The sequence below is a fragment of the Patiria miniata genome, unplaced genomic scaffold, assembly GCF_015706575.1.
Source record: "Patiria miniata isolate m_02_andy unplaced genomic scaffold, ASM1570657v1 HiC_scaffold_25, whole genome shotgun sequence".
Classification (NCBI taxonomy): Eukaryota; Metazoa; Echinodermata; class Asteroidea; order Valvatida; family Asterinidae; genus Patiria; species Patiria miniata.
In genome coordinates, this window is record NW_024037064.1 from 9269705 (window position 1) to 9294715 (window position 25011).

The window sequence follows — 25011 nt, forward strand, 5'->3', positions numbered from 1 at the left end:
AATATAGTTATATTTTGTTTCATAATTTATTTACCACTGCTCAGATATTCTGTGGCATCGATTCCATTGTAACCTTCCGCGATCTTTCAGACCAATGCGTTATCTTTTAAATTAAATATCTTCTTTGACCACGTTACCATTGCTACCAGCACCAAAGCCGTTATTACTTAAACATCACTATGACAACACATGGTTTACGGTATTAATAACTGATAATTTAAAGGGCATTTTATACCGAGGCTCATCTAGCTCTAAGCGTGCGGTTAATAGAAGCTCGCTCTTAGGAGACACTGGTAGATTGAATATTACAGCGAACCAGAGCGTTTAGTACCGACCTTCATCTGTGGAAAACTAGGGTTTACTCGGGTTTTCAGGTTTGCTGTAAACAACTGAAGAACATTAAGGCAGCCTCTTGCGAAGTTCTACTGTAATCGGAACCCATATCACCTGTTTATCGATTTGCGTGCAACATTAGAGCAATATTTCTTTCATGATGCGTTTAATCGAAGGCGCTGCACTTTTGATTTGTACGGTAACGTTGATTCAAGACAGTCGGAGCGAATGTCTGTCACGATATGAACGAAAATTTTACCCAGCCAATAATCGTGCACTACAGAATCACGTGTACCAGCGAAAGACAGGAGTTTCCCCCGTAGTCTGTGGTCGAGACTGCTCCATGGACGTAAAGTGTGCGTCATTCAACTACAACACCAGCAGCCAAACCTGCCAGCTGAACAAAGAATCCCAGTCGACAACATCACAAGATTTTATAACACGACCTCAAAGCCTTTATTTCGACGGTCATGAGAGCACTCTGACATTCTCGGCACATCAGGGCAGCTGCCAGGAGTTGTACGAAGATGGCTCCCTGGGCAATGGCATCTACACCATCTATCCTCCCGGTATGACTGACGGCGTGCAGGTCTACTGCGACATGGTCACCGAGGGAGGCGGATGGACTGTGATTCAGAGGCGTCAAGACGGCTCGGTCGACTTCTACCGCAACTGGACCGAATACCAGTCTGGCTTCGGTCAACTCAGCGGCGAGTTCTGGCTTGGGAATAATGCCCTTCGCGCCCTCACTGCGTCGTCAGCGAAGTGGCAACTGCGCGTGGATCTTGAAGACTGGGATGGTGACATGAGGTGGGCTGAATACGGTGAGTTTAGTGTTCAAGGGAAGAAGTACTCACTCCGGATCGGATATTACGATGATAATAGTACCCTTCCTGACTCATTGATTCGTCACAACGGCTATAATTTCTCCACGAAGGATCAAGACAACGACATACTAGCTAGTACTAGCTGTGCTGTGGATTTTGAAGGCGCCTGGTGGTACAGAAGTTGCCATACTTCAAATCTCAATGGGAAATATTACCACCAAGGTAATGTCCCATTTGGACAAGGAATACAATGGAAATTATGGAAAGGTTTTTACTACTCATTTAAGAAGTGTAGCATGAAAATAAGGGAAGTTCCCAAAGACGCAATGAACTGATTTAAAAAACGTGAGGTAGGTACAGACTTTTATTTCCCTTTGACATGTTAAGTCGGCGCGTTACGGTAACAATACAGAAAACAAAGAAATCTATAAAGATAACATCGATGATAATTATTAGTTGGAAGGAATGAGTGAAATGGGAAGAGTAGACAAACATGCTTCGCTGTCTTATCATCTAAAACGATAGTTCCCATTTTTAAAAATATCTTGATCGTGCCAACAAATGAAATTTCCACTTGTATTAAGAATCGATTTTCCGAAGGAAAGAAGAATTTTAAAGACCCGAAGTTATTCGGAATGGAAGAATATTGACAAGTGTTACGTATTATCATGGATTCAAAGAACACATTTTTGCAATCGAACATATATTTTTTTCTCAGTATTTTCATCCACGTTTAAAAAAAAACATTAAAAGTAGTTTGAAATTTATTTTGGGTTACTTCATTATGGTATAGAAATGGTTATAATCGATACTGTGTGGTTTGATAAGACTGTCCTGAAAAGAAATGTGTATTGCATGTATAACATAAATCGGTTGACAGATATGATGGATACATGTGTGTAAGATACTGTACAGTGGAACGCCGCTATAACGATCATCCTAGGATCCACAGAAAGTGTTCGTAATAACGATCGTTCGGTATAGCGATTTTGAACCGCCGGTTATGTCTTTTGACCAATAGTGATCACGAAGATCCACCGCACGAGGAGTTGTTACAAAACTTTAGCAACGGGTGGTTTTCCCTTTTATTCCTTGGGAAATTACAGCCATCTATCGTTCTTCAACATTCAAACACGATGTAACCATGGGTGGTTTGATGTTGGGGAATTTAAAGTGGCCCAAACAGTGTTCATGTTCAACCGGAAGGTGTTTTTATTTGATTATCTGTTGACTTTTTTCAACAACGATGTGCGGTACGTTTTATACATTAAAACCGGGAGCCAAGGATGATGTTTGGTATAGCCGGTTGTTCGATATAGCGGTGTTCGGTATAGCGGTGTTCCACTGTAATATTAATTAAATAATGGTACAGTACATGTACATATCTCTGTTGTGTTTAACTCGTTGATATTTCAAGCGTTCTCCCTGTGCAATTTTCAAATTACTATTTTAAAATTATTTTGTAAACTCCAGTTAAAAAAAACACGAATTGCACCTTTTTTGCATTTGGAGCGCCAAACAAATCTTAAATAGAAGAGAGTTGCTTTAAATGGAAGAGACGAGGGGTTTGTGTTCCTATACGATAAAACTTCTTTAACAGAATTGTTAAAGAGATAAGGAGAGCAAATTAAAAATGTCGTGAACATGATGACTCCACGATGATTACACGCCCCTCAAACAGTTCAATTGTAATGAGACTTGCTTTAAATTTTTATGCATATTAAAATTTACAACACGAATTGCACATTTGTTTTCAACCCACCATTAAAGTGTTCTTGGTATAATTTTGAACTCATTAATTTTATGGGCTTTTTACAGTGAAAGTATTATGTATAACGTAGTTATATGTAGTTTGAATACAGTTTTGTTATATGTTTCAATTTAGTTATGTTATGATTCGATTAGAGGTTTACACTTCACTGTGATTGAATGGTTCAAAGATATATTTGTTTGTGCAGTGCTGTGAAAAAAATTGTAATATTTTCAAATGAGACTATGTAATTCCTACTGCTAATGATTATTTAATTAGATAGATCACATACATTTGATTAACTGTGTGCCAGCTTGAATCCTCAATGTCGAATGGGCAATCAAACCCGTAAAGATGGATTTCATGCTTAGAGCATGCAATCAATCACCTCAGTACTTTTGAGGGAAGCACATTATCAACCACAATCTTAAAACGGTAACGAGCAAGTGAATGTCCAGTAATACTTGGACAACATGGCGACCAACCAGTAGGGGACCAATTCGTTTTTTTTCTGCATATAATTCGTTTTTTCTGCATATCCGGCTTCTGCTGCGGATCTTATTATCATCACTCCCATGTACAGAAAACTGTTCACTCAACGAAATTCGACATAGTTAACCTTACATATAATACTAATCAAACGAAATGTTTTCTTGCTAATCCGAGCGTAATTACTTCAGTAATAGATATGTTGGTGACTTGGTGCGTAGATAATCCTAGAAAATATCCATGTATTGTAGTTTGTAGGATTAACTGTATTCCAGATTGTCAGTGGAATGAATGACCCGGCTCGAGTTACTTGCAAAAGAGGGCATATGTATGCAAATACTTTTGTTAGACGGAAAATCCCTCACGAAGGGAATACTAAGTGTCCTTTTTAGATTTAGGGTTATATTCCTAAAAGTACCATAAGGGAGACACGTTATCGTAATTTCTTCGATAATAGGGAGACACCCGTCATTAGGGAGACATTTTCATGTCTCCCTGATGTCACAGCCCCCCCCCCTTAGAGGCACAACTTAATGTCGCAGTTAGGTTATATTTGTTGCTTGTGTTCTAATTAGTAAACTTACCGAAATTCGTGGAAAAAGGACAAGGGAATATTGGGTTAGGACACATTTAAGTTTGAAAAATTTTGTGCACAAGTCTATGGGAAAGTCTCCCTGATGACCCATTCCCGTAATTATTATTACCAATGGTATATTATACATCTGAATGAGAAGGTTGACAAATACCTTAAAATTAACAAACACCAATTCAACCTTAATATCAGAAACCTCATAAGAAATATTTGCAAGTACATGTACCCTTTTTCCAAACACGCCGAGGGCTTTATGTTGGTTGGTGCTCAAATTTGTATCCTTGTGGAGACACGCACACAATAGGGAACAAAACATTGTAAAGGTCTCCACAAGGCAATTTCTATAGATGAATAGGTCTCCACAAGGTTTTCACGAAATAGATATATGGATTTTACTCAAAAACAAGGAATTTCCAAGGTGGGTTGATCGGTTGCAAATGGAAGAGTTAGAGAAAAGGGATATTAAGTCCGAATTTCAGCCAAGGAAATTAATTCTGGTTAAAATAAAGGCATTTTCAAACTTCACTTTCAAAATTGAAAACTTTACTACACGAGAACAAAGAAATGTCTCCACAAGGATACCAATTTGAGAGTGGGTGTGGGTGGTTCGGTTGTTTTGTGGACCGTTCTATCCCGGTGTATTATACTGTTTCCATGCCACGCGTGTGTCACAACTTTGTCAGTGAGTTTCCATGAAATACCTGCAGTTTTGATGACACTGATGCGCATGCGTCTCATTTGCACATTAGATCACGCCCCATTGCATTGCAAAATTGGCGGTTGTACGGTTCGTGGAATCGCCGTGGTTTGTATCACTTGGTACTTGTTCTCTGATGACGTCTCTCATTACTCTGCGAAAGATACCTTTTTGGTCTTATCACTTTACAGCCCACGGTTCGATTAATAAAAATGCATTTTTTTACGACCGGCCTTTGCAATGAATAATGTATAGTTTTAATTATCATTGTACATGCAGAAGATATTACAAAAGCTTTTGTCTTGTACTACTGTTTTAGCCCTGTACTACTGTTGAATACGAAAAGTCCTAATGTTTTTCAAACATAATAATAAAAGAAAAAAATGTAACTAGAAACTCATCGTCTTATCTCCAATTGATCGGATTACGAGCAACACTGTCGTGGCTTCTTTTGAAGAGTTCTTTGTTTCATCTAAACAAATGAATAAATAACAAATCTGCCCTTTTATTTGTAACAAAAATACGGTTTTGCTGAGGCTGACTTTAAAGTTAGTGCCCAGTTTACAAGTGATGGAGTCAGCCAGTTCCATGTTAGGCCCTCTTGGATTAGCAAAACCCCTTTAATCGACCAGCTACCGAAGGGTTAACATTTAATTGAAGAGAACACATTTTAAGCCGCGCAGAGCAGGAGTTCGTGACCCCGAAGTCGATCGGGATTTCTTTCTGCCCGCAGTGACACCAGGGCGATCGGGCGAACGCAGTTGTTCGGTATGGTCGCTCCCCGTAAGGCGTTGTCCATGCAAATGTTGAGCTTCCAAACGGACATGTTGCTCCCTCCTACCACCATTTCTGTACAAACGCGGTAAGCATCACCTGGTTCCTCTGACAATATAAGAAAATAAAGATACGAACTACGACTTGAAGTTCGCCATGTGCAGGTGTTTATACATACAGGGTGAGTCAACAAAAGCGGAATCTAAACCCTTAAAATTATATTTCAGATTTAAAAATATGTAGCAACAAACATAATAATGACTGGAAAGCCAATTTCATAAGCCATTTTGAGATGAAAAAATACTGAAATTACTCAATTCGTTCAAAGTATATATCGCCATTAAAACGCAAAGCCTCTGTTAAGATTAAACCTCAGTTAAAATGTAAAAAAAAAAAATAAACAACGTCTTTTTGAAGGCCGGTCTTTTAAAAAAGTTGATTTTATAAATCATATTGTTTGACCTACCACGGTTGTCAATAAAGATATTCATTTAATTCATTTAACTTTTTATTGTAAATCACTGTGCAATTCAGCTGTTAAGCTGCTAAATGGTGATAATAAATCCAAATAATAATAATAATAAAAAAATAATATTATGTACAAAAGTTGTTGACAGTTGTTGAAACAAGTATTCTGGGTCATTTTCTTTGTTGTTTCAAACAGTCAGAACACACAGTATTTATTTTTCTGACGACACAGGTTTTAAGGTCATCGAGTTTAAATTGTAATATTCTTTAAACGGATTGTGCAATTTCAGTATTTCTGTTCATCTAGAAGTAGTTTATGAAATTGGCTTTCCAGTCATGATTATTATTGGTGCTACATATTTCTTTAATATGAAATATTTTTTTAGCGAAACCATAAAATGACAAAAGGCATTCCCAAAAAGTTTAAACCTTTCAGAAGATTAAACAAATACATGTATAAATCACTGATATGAAAACTAAGACGTTAGATTAATACCTTGCTGTGAACAATATTGATGAGTCTTATGCGATAAGGAAACCGGTTAAATTATTAAATTTACTGGATAAACAGGACTTTCCTTAAGTGTGCGACTGAGCTTCCTATGTGTGTTACAACACTCATATTGCTACTCTGAAGTGATCAGTCAACATGGCGTCGGTGCTTACATTTAAATCCTTTAAACAGGTTTATATATATTTCCCTTGGTTTTTGGATCCTGGAAAAGGACTGCAGCAACTGAATTGTTGTCACTTGAAGAAATTTGATACTTATGTTCTAACATCAAACCCACATAAAGTATTACGCATTTTTTATGTACTGTAATTTTCATATTCCTGTACCCAAATAGCATCAGATGTAAGATGCATTGCACGTATGGTGTCTAAACTGATGACAAGTTGTTAGCGCACATGCGTGAAGTAAACACAAAGCAAAGCTCACGCGCAATGACGTCACTCACAAATTCAAAAGCAAAGCGCATGCGTGATGACCTCACTCGCACATCAACATTGCTCAACATGTCCCCACTAACCTTGAAAAATGATGAATTTGTCGTCGAAATCTCCTAATTGAGTTGTGTACTCAAGCTTGTACGGTTCCATGGTGTATTCAATGACATCTGTAAACGACCCAAAAAAAAAAGGTTCTGGTAGGCGCCTTTGGTGTACATTTTAAATTAAAAAAGTAAAACAAAAATGAAAACATGAAATGAAACATGAAAGGAGAAGTTTGACAATTAAACCAAGTCAATCTTATTTACTACAAGTGTCCTGGCCTGTTTTCCGAACTTTAAAGGGTGAAATTTTGATTCGTTTAAAGACTGTAAAACTCACTCACTCTACCTGGAACTATACGGAGAAAGACGTTCGAGCAAAATTCATTCTTTTGAATGAATAATGTATTTGGTTATATATCCCTGGCTATTTTATGCTGGTGGTAAAGTGAAATTTCATGTTCGAGCAAAATTCATTTATTTGAATGAATAATGTATTTGAAAATAAAACATTCCCTAGCTATTTTATGCTGGTGGTACAGTGAAATTTCACTAGTTGGAAATTAAAGTGAACTGTATGGCAGACCTGTAGGATTTAAAAAGCAAATTTAGCAAGCAAAGGATTTACATATTTTTTTTTTATAACAATGAGCTTTTTGTTTTCAAGCTTCTTGTTCTTTAAAGTAGGGATTTTTGTGGATACTTATTACCTTTTCATATACTGAAGTATGTAATTTTGTACGTGTCTAAATATATGTGTATTGTTTTTATGTGCACATTTGGAAGAAGAATTTCACTTTTAAAGTCTTTTTGAATTGTGAACAAATAAAATATTGTATTGTATTGTATTTTGTTTTGATTTTGTGTATATTACTTACGCAAATGCGCTTCACCGTGTGAACGTGAGGTGAAGCAGGCCTGGCATACCGACCCAGCGTCGTCACACGTCATGTACATTGTGTGCAATCCCTGATCGTATCAAAAACAAATAAATAACTGTGTGTTTTTTGTGTTACTTTTTTAAGTAACAATGAATGCAAACAAGGTTTACACACACATATACCACTACATGTTTACGTTACATATCTAGTTTGGACATTCCTTTGTTTTCGTGTTGTGAAAAACCTGTGAAAAAAAATCATTTTACTCATACTTTGAAAACTCTTTCAACCCATTTGTTTTACTATGATTCCCTTGTCTGTTTCACTTTATTTTGCGACGGATAAACCTAAACCCAAAAGGCCAATAATCCTGTTTTCCAGAGGGGGAAAACTTGTGTGGACGTGGACAAGTCCACACAACGTATCTGAAACCTGGTTTATGCGGACATCTTTTTTTCAGAAGTCCACACAGTGAATGTAATGCTTGTACGTCTTTGTAAACGCCATCAATCGTGGACCCCATATATTGTCCCTAATTCCCTTGTTTATACTCATGGACTATCGGTCAATCGTGGACGTATTGTTTGTGCCCTAACCCTTTTGTCCTTTGGTCCACGATTGCCGGTATTTACACAAGCATACGTACCCATATCCAATAGAAATAAAACCAATGCCGTCTGAGTCCGCCTGAATGCATAAGGTCAAACCGGTTTTTGTTTGTCCCGAAAATGATTCAATAAAACTATTTTGTTCCCTCGATCGGATTTTTGAATACCCATCGTTTATAACCCTGTACAACGTACGACTTTTTGTATTGTTTTTTATAACATTAATAAGCATCCTTCTCTGCTAGCAAGAAAGGGATAATGTACCAAACGTTTGGCAAAAAAAGTTATTTATATAAAAATAAACAAGTTGTTATCAAAGGTCAATCTTTATTTCGCTTGTTTGTCTAGCTCCATTTTTCCCCTCCAAATTGTGGAATTGGATACGTATGGCAATATTCGAGTTTTGAAAGCGGGGTGAATAACTGTTGCTGGTTTTGGCCACGTGGAGTTATTATATGTTCCAAATTACGTCGATTACTTTAGATTTTTCTGTTTAAGCCTCTGAAGAAGAACTTGCTAAGTTCGTAACGTCAGGCCACATTAATTTTTAGATTTACTTTAGTAGTATATTAGGTTGATACACTGTAAAAAGTGACTCCACGTCATGCTCGTGAATCGCAGACTTTGATCCACGTGAAGTTTCAACATTGGGTTAAACACTTACACCCGAGCTTAAGCCGACGGTCACCCCGTGTGCTTCAAGTACACCATGTGATACATGACTGGCAACTTCCTAACACCTCATACACTTGAGCTTCACTTCTGGGTTGTTGAAAATATCACTTCACAACTGCCTCAGTTTCCTTTCAAAAGCCTCAAGTGTTCATGATTTAGGGACAAAAATGTGCTTGTGAACAGATGCATGAGGTGCAGTAAGTTTGTACAGTGTATCAATATAATATTTTCTAAAAACGTTTCCTTACCAGGTTCGAAAAACTTGAATCCTCAGATCCGTCAACCCAGATTGCCGATGTTTTGCCGATGAGCACAAGAAGCAGTAGCGTTACTAACAAACTCATGATGGCGAATTTTTTTAAACGATAAAAGGCCAAAAAAGAAAAAGGCCCCCGGTTTCTGGTATGCGCGCGCATCGCCGTAGCCATGCGCGTCGGCAAAATGAAATTTTATTTTTTTCAATGAAAGATGATGTCTCAAAACCGTCAAACTCACTGGTTTGACTGGAATCCTGCTGCTGCACAATTCTAACGTGTTTTTAGATTGGGTTATGGTCGAGAATAAGCTTTATATGGCCTCTCTGGACTCCCATATATTTGCACTAAGTTTAGTCGGGCACCATTTGCAAAAAAATCGTGTTAAAAAAAAAAAAGCCGCGGCGCCGCACCACTTTTTTGGCAAGCTCCATATCAGAAACCGGAGACTTTTTTTTGGCCTAATATTTGTTGTTTTTATACAAAACGTCCTATATAATATGAGGAATAAAAACTCTGTTGCTGGTTGATGCGCATGTGCTTACTGCAGTACCAATAGCCGGCTGACTGTCTCGTTTATGCCGACCGGATATAAGCTTTTATTGGCAATAATATGGAGTCGATGCATTATGCATGATAAAATTAATTTGATCTTAGTTTAACTGCATGTGTTTTTTCTTCCACATGACAGGGAAGGTCACGTATGAACAAGTTGTTTATAAAATGAAACCAGCCCCCCCCCCAAAAAAAAAGAAAACCAATATTCTATGTATGGTTCTGACATGGTTGTCAACGACAAGCACTTAAGCTGAAGGGCTTATCATATGGGCTATAAATATTCATATGTGTAAATTTGCATAAAGTTTGCAAGTCAATGATGTTCCAGTTTGCATTTGTGGTTAATTGCCAAGCATCATCGTTATCAACCTTCTGTTAAAATTTCAGTACACTTAAAGGGAATGCCTTGGAATTGGCCAGATGATCAGCCTAATTGCCTGTCTTTTTTGGCTCCGGATTTTGAAATTGGTGCTTAACTTGACGCTTGTATACCAGATAGGTGGCGTACGCCACCACATTTTATTGAGATTGAAAACCATTACCGGGTTATTGGCCGCTACCTGGCTTGATCTGCATCATCGTTTTATCGACGTGCACAGCATGAAGTGTTACCAAAAATATCAAGCCCAGGTTATATCTGCATCCAGTTGTCAGATCTTTCAGACTGCTGCAACTATGACATGTCAGTCATATAAATTACTATCCACTCTACCAAAAGTGACCTTGTGCACACGTTTACAGTTTTGTTGGAACCTGCATGACCTCCCTAAAAAGCCCTCTCATGTAGGTAATCGGCTCTTTTGCTTGTTAACGATGAAGTATAGATTTAAGAAGAGAGTAAACATTGCCACTTACTCAAGAATTCTTTTTAATTGAATTTTTGACCTTGAGTTTCTTCAATATTATACTACATGTACTTCATGTGTACGGATAACACCAACCCACAAATGCCTCTAACACTGTTTTTTTCCAGAAAGTGAAAATGTGTTCTCTTGTATGGCTTTGCAATCGAGGCGATACAAAGAGAGAACAAATGTCCTTTCAGTCCTCGAGCGTTTGGTCTTTTGTTGAAAACCGTCCTCGATCGTACCGTAAGGTGCTCACTGCTTAGTCTATGGGAAACCAAAGGGAAACACAAAGGATTGTCCTCGAGCGTATACAAATTCACGAATGTGAGTTTGTTTCTGCATTGAATAAGGGACGTTGAACAAAAGAGGACAATACGGGTCCCCAATTCCCGAAGGTCCCCAATTTGGCGATCATGTACCATAATGAAAAGTTGATATATGAAAACGGACATAAGCTCGAGTACGCAGGCCGCTGCAGGTGGTAATACTTTTCCTCATGTTAAAAAAAAAAACCGGGAAAAACACAGCACACATTCAAAGGCATTCAAAAATCTACACTTTGCAGCACACAAAAAGATTCTATTGATGCGCTATGTTTATTAATCTACAATGATTGATTCATAATCGCTAGATGAAAATTCGTTAACATGATTTTTGGCTAATTGGGTCATGCAAGATACACAAACATATCATTATATGATAATAGGGGGACATTCAAATAGACCTTTTCATATGCAAAACCTTCCAATAACCTCATCTGTAAATATCTCCTCGCCAAACTCTTTACTAACATTACTCTTTACATAAGGAATCGTTTTAAGCCACCTAAGACACTAGACAATTCTGGAAATAGTACGTAAGAATTAGTGAGAAATGTCTTAATAACCACCAGTATCTCCCTCATGTAAAATAATGTACTCAAAATGTATCATTTGTTTTATAATTCTGGACTCTGAAAAATAATGGGACGCTGACACAAGAGTCATATTCTTTGAAAGACAACTATTAACACAACAGGTGTCAGCAAGCTATTTTAAAGTCAGGAAGCCCGATCAGGGTTAGGATGTAGTTTTTGAAAGCATGAAACATCTACTATAGGCTCAGAGTGCATATATTAAGTAATTTTAGCATACATTCCGAGTGTAGTTTGATATTGCTATTCGGTGGTCAATTTCCATTATTGAAAATACTTCGAGAATCATTATGATAATTCAATACTAATCCCTACGCATTGTCCACACTAGCTTGAAAATCAGCCTCATAGTGATTAAGGGAATCTACAACATTTGCTTTTGCTGTAATTTCCAGAAGTGGATAGAATTTGGGGTTTAGCAAATGTTGATACACACGGACATGTTTACAGAAAACCAAGAAAAAAAAAGTGTTGTTCTTGTCGTCGGCCTTCTTGACCCTACTTCAGACGAAACAGAGCAGTTTATAGGTTGTCATGTCAGGGAACCAGACTAGAAGGCTAGCACCTATTCACGTATGTGTAACCGATTTCAAGCAAAATGCGAACTAACACAATTAAATTGGGAGACGGTATTAATCAAAAAGTCAGTGTTTCCCAACGATGATCAGCCGACCATCGTTGGAAATTGATACAAAACATTCACTTTTCTTGAAAATGACAGCGTACCAGGTGCCATGATTTCGCAGGATGCTTAAGACTATTATGAACTTACAGTGTAGTAAGGTATTTAATAATAATGTGTTACTTTTTTTTTTATGTTAGCAAATGTTGTATATTGCCTTTAAATGTTGCCAATACACTTATCTCTATATTAAACATTCAGAGTAATTACTCATTAATTCTTTTAACATGCATTCCGAGTACATACATTTTACTTAAATTATCAAAATAGTGTCTTGACTATCTATTTCTATGACTAAAGTACTTGTAGAATTAAAATAATAGTTCAATACTAAGCACTATAGATTAGGAAAAAGGGATTACAAGTTGATATAGAATATTCACGTTGCTTCGTTCTACCGGCTAAACCTCCCAATTTAATGAGTTCATATCTGCTCATAATGTCTCCAGTAGCTTGAAAATTCATCAATCTCTGTAAAACATACATAGTGTTATATGTTGCCATTTTTGGGCGAATAGACCCTGCAGTGAAATTAATACTAAAAAGATATTTCTTATTAGCGAACATTAATAATTCTAGATTTTGTAATGTATCGTTATAGTGATTACTGAGTAATTCCTTCATGCAGTCTGTGTAGATACTTTTACTTAAGATCTTATCAGATAAAATACAATTCATTTAATATTTCTACGATTAATACTAAATGTTAAATCAATTTAAATCACAACAGGTGAGGAAAAATATTGAAAGTTTTAAGTAAAAATCTATTGTCAAGTACTTTCTGCTGAAATTTTGTTTCAAATTATTATTATGTGCTCATTATATCTCCAGTAGCTTGAAATTTCATCAACTTCTATAAAGCATACATAGTATTATATGATACTACTTTTGTTTTGACAAAAGAGGCCATATGCAGCGATTTCATACAAAAAGATATTCTTAGACACTGTAGCCTATACGAACATTAATAACTCTAAATGTTACATATGCATAGAGTAATTTCAGCATGCATTCCGAATAAAATTATGCTTTTTAATTAAATCATCAAATCGGTGTCTGAACTATCATTTTCCTTTATCACAATTTTTGTTTTTGTGTAACGTGTAGGATATCTATTGTGACGTTCTGTCGGCTCAACCCATTTTCCAATGAATTTGTTCTTAGTTTGTTTGCTCATTAGTTCTCCAGTTGTTTAATTACCCTGGCCCTTTTGTCTATTTGTAAGTCGGTGCTCACGCAGCCAATTAGTGTATTGTTTCAGTTACTGGTAGATCCGTGTTCACGAGTTGCCTCTCCGGGGTCAGAAGTCAGAACCTGTAGCGGAATGTCTGCAACAAAAGTGGAATATGCGCGTGATCTTGCACATAAAAACTGAGGTCAAAGGCCACTGATGAGTGAAATAATAGCAAATCTAAAGCTACAAAAGAAGTTGTACTCTTCGTGCAATTCGTTTAGTTTGAAGCAAGAGCATTGCTCAAATTTTTAGAGTTTATAGAGTGCATAACAACTAAACCGAAGAAGCTCGTCTCGAAGGCATTAATTCTCTAATTTTGATCGGCAATTTCCAACAATATACATTTTTTTCATTCATCGACAGAGCGTGCAATAATATTCACTTACAGCTTACCTAGGTTTTCTGCCTTTTCCATCACGACGTCACTTTCCTCATCGTACTTGATGGAAGCGCGTGTGCTGTTAAAAAAATAAGTATTTCATTACATATTAAAAGTATACAAGTCTTTGAACTTAATTTTAATCGTAAAATTATCAATTAGCCTGTAGTTATTTCTTGACAGTGATTCGTATTATTTCAGTGAATGCATTACTTACAGCTTCGTCTTGTGGCCGGCAATTTCTGAAATAAAAAACCCAAATATTGATTAAAACTGTGTCTGTCTTACAACTGCAGGTTTTGGGGTTGATGTCATAATTACTCGTGATCAAATGATATCGAGAGATAATAAGAGCCTGATTTTAATGACGTTTGCAACGAAAGAATTTAAGAAATAATTCTGCTGAACTTATTGCACTGAATATACCACAGTGCAAATTTAACACCAATGGTATCTTTAAAGTACAAGTGGTGTAGTGGTTTCAAAGAATAATTAAACCAGCGGTCCTACATATTTCCCCAGTGTAATATTTACACTGTAGTTTTTGTAGTGTGATGACGAATGTTTGGTAGTACCTGATCTGGAGATTCGGTACGATCGTTCAAACTGTTTTCAGCTCTAACATTTTAAAGTCAATTGTAATCTCAAGAAAATCTCAGTACACAGTTGTTCCCCATTAGAACTTCTTGACTGAATGACAGCCACTTGTGATGATTAGATTGTAGACTGGTTAAGAGGGCCGGGCAGTGTTATCGTATATGATTACCCCGTAACGTTGATGAATCCGACCCTATTTGCAGACTAGGTGCATGCACGAGTTCAATCTGCTATGGACTAGCTAAGAAAAATCTTTGCCTTGTTTCGAGTTTTCTGAATTGAAACTATTTGTCCTGTAGGCTTACCTAGGCTGTTGGCGGTAGATCGTCGGTGATACACAAATCCAGCTACGATAACCACAATGCAGATAAATGCAACAATCGACACGACAATTATGCCTGCAACTAGCAGAGAATATCCTTTTTCAACAACTAGGGGAAACAAATATTGAAATTTGTTTGTTTAATTAACATCAGTTTACCTCTGAAGTAAATCAGGCGGAATATGTGTCAAAACGATTCACAATTTCGGTCCAATTAATAAGGTATATTGTAAGACCCGATATTATTTTAATGTCCATGCAAAGGGACACACGGACGTGTAACATAAACAAATAAATTAATTAATGTCAGTAAATAAAAATAAACGAATGCAAGAATGCAAGTAGACCCCAATACGGCTTCTGTTGCGTTAGCGTAATTGTCATTTATTGAGATAACTTTAAAATGATTATACCTTGTAAAAAAGAAACCTCTGTTTAGATAATAATTCACAAATCAGTGTCATGTTAAGGAGAAAACGTACATGCTTCCCTTATCAGAAACAATGAATTGTCTTTCTTATCCAACTTTCAATATAATAATCGTTTAAAATTTAAAATAGTATTCAAACGTACATACCCACATAAGCCCGCCTCTCAGCTTCGTGCTGGCCTTTCCATAAAAGAGAGAAACAAAGTAAACTAAGTAGGGCCTTTTTCATCCCTTATTTTATTTGTAAACCGGATAACCGAAAATGAACTACAGCTTTGTCTATATTTAAGCGAACACACGGTACAATAATAAGATTTCTTTGGTACTAATGATAGTTATACAAATTGTTGCTATTGATTTAAAAATACCTATGTAACAATGCCTCGTTCATTGCGTAATGAATACTGATCCACTTCTAGAACCTTCGCGAAGTGGATTACGTGACTAAACGAAGGCTTCTTTACAAGCACATGGCGGGTTGCTTTGCTGGCTGGCCTCTTAACTCTCGACAAAATAATTGTTGACCGCCATATTTGGGGCGACTGCTTATTCACAAACTTAGATTTATATTTTTTGCTTGCGTTCACTGAATTGTTTGTGATTCTTATGTGCAAAGGGACTTTCTGTGTGCATGTGTTCCTTCTCATGGAATGTTGTATTTTCACAGTACACGTGTCTTACAGCGGGCCAGAGGGGCCTTTCTTGTGACGACTGAGCGATTCTTCGAACGTTGGACTGATACTGAGGTGAGACTTTAGTTAGATAAATACTCAGATCAACTCGTTGATATGCTAAGGATCCAATTGTAAAAGGAATATTGGCTCCTTTTTTAAATTTTGTTACATCATGTACATGATGCGGTCTCGCCAAAATCCCCACAGGACAACAGTTACATAAAATCGGAATTGGAAATGTTCGCGAGGTTTACCTAGTGAAATCGGAAGTGACGGAATCTGTGCTCTCGTGTATACTAAGTACTTACCTTGAGACTTGCTCATGACGTCATAGTCGGCTGGGGTTTCATCGTTCGGCTCCGGCGTTGTGTTGTCAACTTCAGCTGAAGATAAACAAAAATCTTTAAAATCCTCAATTTTTTATTAAGAGTAAGTAGACGCATAATTTGGGAAACTTGTGGGTGTTCCTCTTAAAAAATCAGTGTGAAGTTAGATGCTGATTAAAGAAACTTACGTAGTGTCGTACTAGTTTCCTTGATGACGTCGCTAGTGGCACTTGTGATTTCAATCAAGGGTTGTGGAGTTGCGTTACCGAGCACAGCTTAAAAAATGGAACAATAATCTATTTTTATTCAAAAGTAACTGAGTGATGTTTAGTGTCAAAAAGTACTGACTGGATTGTGAAATACCTGTAAAACAAAACAATTAGAAAAAAAAAACATAACCAGTTTTTTTGTTTTCAGCTTAGTACTGTTGTAGATTTAGGTGCAGAAACTTTTCAGAAAGGAAAAAAAATAACCAATAAGCAATGTCGATACAACTATAATAAAAAATCACACAAATACATAAGGTAAATATGAGAATAAGATTAATTTTAGGGACAAAACGAAATAACAGATGCAAAACAGACTGTTTGGATTGTTTTACCATAATTAGTGAGTTCCTCTATCTTTAATTAAACAGGTAAAATAGGTTTTTCTATTTCAGTGTTTTTTTGTATTACATCATGTACATGATGCGGTCCAGCCGGGCTTATTGTAACTACAATCATCATGAGTTAAGGATCAGGAGAATCAAACTGCACTCTTTGACTTCCAGCCTCCCCCTTTAACTAGGGACGGACCCCCGCTCCGAGAATTCATGGGGTAGACCACCACATTATATGAAGACAGTCGTTTCGAGGGTGCTTACGGAAACGAAGTTTCAGTGTCTCTTATCAAAGATAGATAATGTTGAATTTAGCAAAACGTTTTTAATTTTGTGCAAAACTTTGCACCAGACAACAGTAACATTAAGACTCGAGTGCAAATGTTCGTGATTTGTACCTACTCAAATCGGAACGCACGGATTCCTCTGCCTCTGCTGTTTTGAATTATTGGTACGTGAACTTACCTTGAGACTTGCTCGTTCTCATGACGTCATAAGCGGCTGAGGTTTCAGCGTTCAGCTCCGGCGTTGTGTTGTCAACTTCAGCTGAAGAGAAATAAAATAATCAAAACCCCGAAGAGTTCCAATTAAGAGTAGGTTTTGAGTTATTGGAACGTGAACTTACCTTGAGACTTGCTCGTTATCATGACGTCATAGGCGACTGAGGTTTCAGCGTTCAGCTCCGGCGTTGTGTTGTCAACTTCGGCTGAAGAGAAATAAAATAATCAAAACCCCGAAGAGTTCCAATTCAGAGTAGTTTTTGAGTTATTGGAACGTGAACTTACCTTGAGACTTGCTCGTTCTCATGACGTCATAAGCGGCTGAGGTTTCAGCGTTCAGCTCCGGCGTTGTGTTGTCAACTTCAGCTGAAGAGAAATAAAATAATCAAAACCCCGAAGAGTTCCAATTCAGAGTAGTTTTTAAGTTATTGGAACGTGAACTTACCTTGAGCATTGCTCGTTCTCATGACGTCATAAGCGGCTGAGGTTTCAGCGTTCAGCTCCGGCGTTGTGTTGTCAACTTCAGCTGAAGAGAAATAAAATAATCAAAACCCCGAAGAGTTCCAATTCAGAGTAGGTTTTGAGTTATTAGAACGTGAACTTACCTTGAGACTTGCTCGTTATCATGACGTCATAGGCGACTGAGGTTTCAGCGTTCAGCTCCGGCGTTGTGTTGTCAACTTCAGCTGAAGAGAAATAAAATAATCAAAACCCCGAAGAGTTCCAATTCAGAGTAGTTTTTGAGTTATTGGAACGTGAACTTACCTTGAGACTTGCTCGTTATCATGACGTCATAAGCGGCTGAGGTTTCAGCGTTCAGCTCCGGCGTTGTGTTGTCAACTTCAGCTGAAGAGAAATAAAATAATCAAAACCCCGAAGAGTTTCAATTCAGAGTAGTTTTTAAGTTATTGGAACGTGAACTTACCTTGAGCATTGCTCGTTCTCATGACGTCATAAGCGGCTGAGGTTTCAGCGTTCAGCTCCGGCGTTGTGTTGTCAACTTCAGCTGAAGAGAAATAAAATAATCAAAACCCCGAAGAGTTCCAATTCAGAGTAGGTTTTGAGTTATTGGAACGTGAACTTACCTTGAGACTTGCTCGTTATCATGACGTCATAGGCGACTGAGGTTTCAGCGTTCAGCTCCGGCGTTGTGTTGTCAACTTCAGCTGAAGAGAAATAAAATAATCAAAACCCCGAAGAGTTCCAATTCAGAGTAGTTTTTGAGTTATTGGAACGTGAACTTACCTTGAGACTTGCTCGTTCTCATGACGTCATAAGCGGCTGAGGTTTCAGCGTTCAGCTCCGGCGTTGTGTTGTCAACTTCAGCAGAAGATAATTCAAATAATCAAAACCCCAAAGTTTCAAGTAAGAGTAGGTAGACTAATAATTTGGCAACCTTGTATGTGTTCCTACACGAAAAATATATGACATCAGTGTGAAGTAAGAGGCTAATTATTTTAGGAAACTTACCCAGTGCCGTACTTGTTTCCTTTGTGGCGTCACCAGTGCCACGTGTGATTCCATTCAAGGGTTCAGGAGTTGCATTATCGAGCTCAGCTTAAAAAAAAAAAAAACATTTAACAAGAATTTATTTCTACTCAAATGAACTTCACTGAGTGATGTTTAGTGTCAAAAAGGACTGAGTCGATTGTGAAATACATTTCAAAATTGATTTCAAATTAGTAGAGTAATTGTTGTAGAATTAGGGCAGAACACTTTATTTTGTTTTGAATTAAAATAAACATCAGCAATGTTGTCACCTCCAAAACAAATCTTACACAAACTCATTAGGTAAATCTAAGGATAAAACTAATTGTTGGGAAAAACTGCAATAAAATATGCAACACAGACTGATTTGATTTTCTACCACATAATTATGATATGCACATTCCTTTACACATACATGTATACGGATTATAACCTTTTCATTTGATGTTTTGTTACCGTTTTGAAGCCATTTTTATTTTGGGGGGGGGACGTTGAAAAAGAAATGAAAAGCAGCCGGATGAAAGACAATTCAAAATTACTTACGCAGAGTCTTTCCGATTATTGTCACGACATCACTCGCACCATTGGCGTTCTCAGCGTAAACCTCGACCTCGTACTCCGTGTCGGCCCGCAGACCGACCACTGTGTACTCGCTGACATCGTAGAGTCTGCCACTGCGCGTGCTGGGGCTGAAGCTCGTGGTGGTTACCAGCTCTCGGTAATTCACGAGAATCCATTGTTCTGGACCTACAACCTTCGTCCCAGGGATCCAGTTTACTGTTAGCGAGTAAGCAGTGATTCGACCCTGGTCGATTGAGATATTTGTAGGGAGGACAGGTTCAACTTTCAACAAAAGAGAAACAAAAGAAAACAAAACATCGTAAGATGATGTAACACGTTATATTGTTGTGTCTGAAGCAATAAGCAACTCAGTGTTTAGATATATGTGTTTGCATAATGTTGAGTAATCTAGGAGAGGACCACATTGCTACTTTGTGTAAACTTGACCTCATCATTTAAGTACACTCATCGATTTCAATTGAACGACACAAGTTGTAAGTAACTCAGTGTTTAGAAATATATGTTTGCATAATGCTGAATACCGCAAATCAGGCAGAATATGTGTCAAAACGATTCACAATTTCGGTCCAATTAAGGCCTATTGTAAGACCCGATATTATTTTAATGTCCACGCAAAGGGACACACGGACATGTAACATAAACAACTTTTTTAATTAATTAATGTAAATAAATAAATAAAAATAAACGAATGCAAGAATGCAAGTAGACCCCGATACGGCTTCTGTTGCATTAACGTAATTGTCATTTATTGAGATAATTTTAAAATGATTATACCTTGTAAAAAAGAAACGTCTGTTTAGATAATAATTCACAAATCAGTGTCATGTTAAGGAGAAAACCTACATGCTTCCCTTTTCAGAAAATAGTATTCAAACGTACATACCCACATAAGCCCCTCTCTCAGCATCGTGCTCGCCTTTCCATAAAAGAGAGAAACAAAGTAAACTAAGTAGGGCCTATTTCATCCCTTATTTTATTTGTAAACCAGATAACTGAAAATGACTTACAGCTTTGTCTATATTTAAGCGAACACGCGGTACAATAATAAGATTTCTTTGGTACTAATGATAGTTATACAAATTGTTTGCTATTGATTTAAAAATACCTTTAAAAAGTTTTAAACAATGCCTGGTTTATTGCGTAATGAATACTGATCCACTTCTAAAACCTTCGCGAAGTGGATTAAATCACTAAACGAAGGCTTCTTAACAAACACATGGCGGGTTGCTTTGCTGACTGGCCTCTTAACTCTCGACAAAATAATTGTTGACCGCCATATTTGGGGAGACTGCTTATTATTCACAAACTTAGATTTATATTTCTTGCTTGCGTTCACTGAATTTTTCGTGATTCTTATGTGCAAAGGGACTTTCTGCGTGCATGTGTTCCTTCTCATAGAATGTTGTATTTTCACAGTACACGTGTCCTACCAAGGGGCCAGAGGGAAGCCTTTCATTTGACGACAGAGCGATTCTTTGGAAGTTGGACTGATACTGAGGTGAGAGTTTAGTTGGATAAATACTCAGATCAACTCGTGGATATGCTAAGGATCCAATTATAAAGGGAATATTGGCTTCTTCTTTTTAAATTTTGTTACATCATGTACATGATGCGGTCTCGCCAAAATCCCCACAAGACAACAGTTCCATGAAATCGGAATTGGAAATGTTCGCGAGGTTTACCTACTAAAATCGGAAGTGACGGAATCTGTGCTCTCGTGAATTCAAAGTACTTACTTTGAGACTTGCTCATGACGTCATTGTCGGCGGGGGTTTCAGCGTTCGGCTCCGGCGTTGTGTTGTCAACTTCAGCTGAAGATAAACAAACATCTTTAAAATCCTGAAGTTTTAATTAAGAGTAGGTAGACGCATAATTTGGGAAACGTGTGGGTGTTCCTCTTGAAAAAAATCAGTGTGAAGTTAGATGCTGATTAGAGAAACTTACGTAGTGTCGTACTAGTTTCATTGGTGACGTCGCTAGTGGCACTTGTGATTTTAATCAATGGTTGTGGAGTTGCGTTACCGAGCACAGCTTAAAAAAATGGAACAATAATCTATTTTTATTTAAAAGTAACTGACTGGATTGTGAAATACCTGTAAAACAAAACAATTAGAAAAAAAACATAACCAGGTTTTCTTGTTTTCAGCTTAGTACTGTTGTAGATTTAGGTGCAGAAACTTTTCAGAAAGGAAAAAAAATAACCAATAAGCAATGTCGATACAACTAAATAAAAAATCACACAAATACATAAGGTAAATATGAGGATAAGATTAATTTTAGGGACAAAACGAAATAACAGATGCAAAACAGACTGTTTGGATTGTTTTACCATAATTAGTGAGTTCCTCTATCTTTAATTAAACAGGTAAAATAGGTTGTTATATTTCAGTGTTTTATTGTATTACATCATGTACATGATGCGGTCTAGCCGGGCTTATTGTAACTACAAACATCAAGAGTAAAGGATCAGGAGAATCAAACTGCACTCTTTGACTTCCAGCCTCCCCTTTAACTAGGGACGGACCCCCGCTCAGAGAATTCACGGGGTAGACCACCACATTATATGAAGACAGTCGTTTCGAGGGTGCTTACGGAAACGAAGTTTCAGTGTCTCTTATCAAAGATAGATAATGTTGAATTTAGCAAAACGTTTTTAATTTTGTGCAAAACTTTGCACCAGACAACAGTAACATTAAGACTCGAGTGCAAATGTTCGTGATTTGTACCTACTCAAATCGGAACGCACGGATTCCTCTGCCTCTGCTCTTTTGAATTATTGGTACGTGAACTTACCTTGAGACTTGCTCGTTCTCATGACGTCATAAGCGGCTGAGGTTTCAGCGTTCAGCTCCGGCGTTGTGTTGTCAACTTCAGCTGAAGAGAAATAAAATAATCAAAACCCCGAAGAGTTCCAATTAAGAGTAGGTTTTGAGTTATTGGAACGTGAACTTACCTTGAGACTTGCTCGTTATCATGACGACATAGGCGACTGAGGTTTCAGCGTTCAGCTCCGGCGTTGTGTTGTCAACTTCAGCTGAAGAGAAATAAAATAATCAAAACCCCGAAGAGTTCTAATTCAGAATAGTTTTTGAGTTATTGGAACGTGAACTTACCTTGAGACTTGCTCGTTCTCATGACGTCATAAGCGGCTGAGGTTTCAGCGTTCAGCTCCGGCGTTGTGTTGTCAACTTCAGCTGAAGAGAAATAAAATAATCAAAACCCCGAAGAGTTCCAATTAAGAGTAGGTTTTGAGTTATTGGAACGTGAACTTACCTTGAGACTTGCTCGTTCTCATGACGTCATAGGCGACTGAGGTTTCAGCGTTCAACTCCGGCGTTGTGTTGTCAACTTCAGCTGAAGAGAAATAAAATAATCAAAACCCCGAAGAGTTCCAATTAAGAGTAGGTTTTGAGTTATTGGAACGTGAACTTACCTTGAGACTTGCTCGTTCTCATGACGTCATAGGCGACTGAGGTTTCAGCGTTCAGCTCCGTCGTTGTGTTGTCAACTTCAGCTGAAGAGAAATAAAATAATCAAAACCCCGAAGAGTTCCAATTCAGAGTAGGTTTTGAGTTATTAGAACGTGAACTTACCTTGAGACTTGCTCGTTATCATGACGTCATAGGCGACTGAGGTTTCAGCGTTCAGCTCCGGCGTTGTGTTGTCAACTTCAGCTGAAGAGAAATAAAATAATCAAAACCCCGAAGAGTTCCAATTAAGAGTAGGTTTTGAGTTATTGGAACGTGAACTTACCTTGAGACTTGCTCGTTCTCATGACGTCATAGGCGACTGAGGTTTCAGCGTTCAGCTCCGGCGTTGTGTTGTCAACTTCAGCTGAAGAGAAATAAAATAATCAAAACCCCGAAGAGTTCCAATTCAGAGTAGTTTTTGAGTTATTGGAACGTGAACTTACCTTGAGACTTGCTCGTTCTCATGACGTCATAAGCGGCTGAGGTTTCAGCGTTCAGCTCCGGCGTTGTGTTGTCAACTTCAGCTGAAGAGAAATAAAATAATCAAAACCCCGAAGAGTTCCAATTCAGAGTAGTTTTTGAGTTATTGGAACGTGAACTTACCTTGAGACTTGCTCGTTCTCATGACGTCATAGGCGACTGAGGTTTCAGCGTTCAGCTCCGGCGTTGTGTTGTCAACTTCAGCTGAAGAGAAATAACAATAATCAAAACCCCGAAGAGTTCCAATTAAGAGTAGGTTTTGAGTTATTGGAACGTGAACTTACCTTGAGACTTGCTCGTTATCATGACGCCATAGGCGACTGAGGTTTCAGCGTTCAGCTCCGGCGTTGTGTTGTCAACTTCAGCTGAAGAGAAATAAAATAATCAGAACCCCGAAGAGTTCCAATTCAGAGTAGTTTTTGAGTTATTGGAACGTGAACTTACCTTGAGACTTGCTCGTTATCATGACGTCATAGGCGACTGAGGTTTCAGCGTTCAGCTCCGGCGTTGTGTTGTCAACTTCTGCTGAAGAGAAATAAAATAACTAAAACCCCGAAGAGTTCCAATTCAGAGTAGTTTTTGAGTTACCTTGAGACTTGCTCGTTATCATGACGTCATAGGCGACTGAGGTTTCAGCGTTCAGCTCCGGCGTTGTGTTGTCAACTTCAGCTGAAGAGAAATAAAATAATCAAAACCCCAAAGAGTTTTAATTCAGAGTAGTTTTTGAGTTATTGGAACGTGAACTTACCTTGAGACTTGCTCGTTCTCATGACGTCATAAGCGGCTGAGGTTTCAGCGTTCAGCTCCGGCGTTGTGTTGTCAACTTCAGCTGAAGAGAAATAAAATAATCAAAACCCCGAAGAGTTCCAATTAAGAGTAGGTTTTGAGTTATTGGAACGTGAACTTACCTTGAGACTTGCTCGTTCTCATGACGTCATAGGCGACTGAGGTTTCAGCGTTCAACTCCGGCGTTGTGTTGTCAACTTCAGCTGAAGAGAAATAAAATAATCAAAACCCCGAAGAGTTCCAATTAAGAGTAGGTTTTGAGTTATTGGAACGTGAACTTACCTTGAGACTTGCTCGTTATCATGACGTCATAGGCGACTGAGGTTTCAGCGTTCAGCTCCGGCGTTGTGTTGTCAACTTCAGCTGAAGAGAAATAAAATAATCAAAACCCCGAAGAGTTCTAATTCAGAGTAGTTTTTGAGTTATTGGAACGTGAACTTACCTTGAGACTTGCTCGTTCTCATGACGTCATAAGCGGCTGAGGTTTCAGCGTTCAGCTCCGGCGTTGTGTTGTCAACTTCAGCTGAAGAGAAATAAAATAATCAAAACCCCGAAGAGTTCCAATTAAGAGTAGGTTTTGAGTTATTGGAACGTGAACTTACCTTGAGACTTGCTCGTTCTCATGACGTAATAGGCGACTGAGGTTTCAGCGTTCAGCTCCGGCGTTGTGTTGTCAACTTCAGCTGAAGAGAAATAAAATAATCAAAACCCCGAAGAGTTCCAATTAAGAGTAGGTTTTGAGTTATTGGAACGTGAACTTACCTTGAGACTTGCTCGTTATCATGACGTCATAGGCGACTG

The 25011-nt window shown here is 37.9% G+C and overlaps 3 protein-coding genes across 3 annotated transcripts in view; 1 reads left to right on the plus strand and 2 right to left on the minus strand.

The window, feature by feature from the left end:
- The first annotated feature begins 219 nt into the window (after positions 1 to 219).
- LOC119733379 (microfibril-associated glycoprotein 4-like) lies at positions 220 to 1750 on the plus strand. Its single transcript, XM_038206962.1, has one exon. The coding sequence runs from the start codon at positions 491 to 493 to the stop codon at positions 1493 to 1495; it is 1005 nt and encodes a 334-aa protein (XP_038062890.1). The 5' UTR covers positions 220 to 490; the 3' UTR covers positions 1496 to 1750.
- Positions 1751 to 4508: 2758 nt separating this feature from the next.
- LOC119733332 lies at positions 4509 to 9434 on the minus strand. Its single transcript, XM_038206921.1, has 4 exons — positions 9335 to 9434; positions 7801 to 7891; positions 6962 to 7048; positions 4509 to 5570 (listed from the first exon to the last, which is right to left on the minus strand). The coding sequence occupies exons 1-4, from the start codon at positions 9428 to 9430 to the stop codon at positions 5359 to 5361; spliced, it is 486 nt and encodes a 161-aa protein (XP_038062849.1). The 5' UTR covers positions 9431 to 9434; the 3' UTR covers positions 4509 to 5358.
- A 1865-nt stretch (positions 9435 to 11299) lies between these two features.
- The window catches only part of LOC119733005 (hemicentin-1-like), a 47690-nt gene continuing 33978 nt past the window's right edge, over positions 11300 to 25011 (minus strand). Inside the window, exons 22-33 of the mRNA XM_038206586.1 lie at positions 24813 to 24893; positions 23709 to 23789; positions 23548 to 23628; positions 22428 to 22508; positions 18650 to 18724; positions 16492 to 16578; positions 16286 to 16360; positions 15451 to 15483; positions 14857 to 14982; positions 14172 to 14196; positions 13969 to 14033; positions 11300 to 13669 (exon numbers count right to left, since the gene is read on the minus strand). Coding sequence (XP_038062514.1) covers positions 13599 to 13669; positions 13969 to 14033; positions 14172 to 14196; positions 14857 to 14982; positions 15451 to 15483; positions 16286 to 16360; positions 16492 to 16578; positions 18650 to 18724; positions 22428 to 22508; positions 23548 to 23628; positions 23709 to 23789; positions 24813 to 24893 — 881 coding nt within the window. The 3' untranslated portion in view covers positions 11300 to 13598. The remainder of the gene's footprint in view (positions 13670 to 13968; positions 14034 to 14171; positions 14197 to 14856; positions 14983 to 15450; positions 15484 to 16285; positions 16361 to 16491; positions 16579 to 18649; positions 18725 to 22427; positions 22509 to 23547; positions 23629 to 23708; positions 23790 to 24812; positions 24894 to 25011) is intronic.

Bases quoted from the DNA above. Each gene is read 5' to 3' on its own strand.
- LOC119733379 (XM_038206962.1), top strand. From the start codon at position 491: ATGATGCGTTTAATCGAAGGCGCTGCACTTTTGATTTGTACGGTAACG.
- LOC119733332 (XM_038206921.1), bottom strand. From the start codon at position 9,430: ATGAGTTTGTTAGTAACGCTACTGCTTCTTGTGCTCATCGGCAAAACA. The intron at 7,892-9,334 runs GTAAGGAAACGT...TGATACGATCAG, and splicing joins ATTCAAGTTTTTCGAACCTG to GGATTGCACACAATGTACAT. The intron at 5,571-6,961 runs GTTAGTGGGGAC...TTATATTGTCAG, and splicing joins CAAATTCATCATTTTTCAAG to AGGAACCAGGTGATGCTTAC.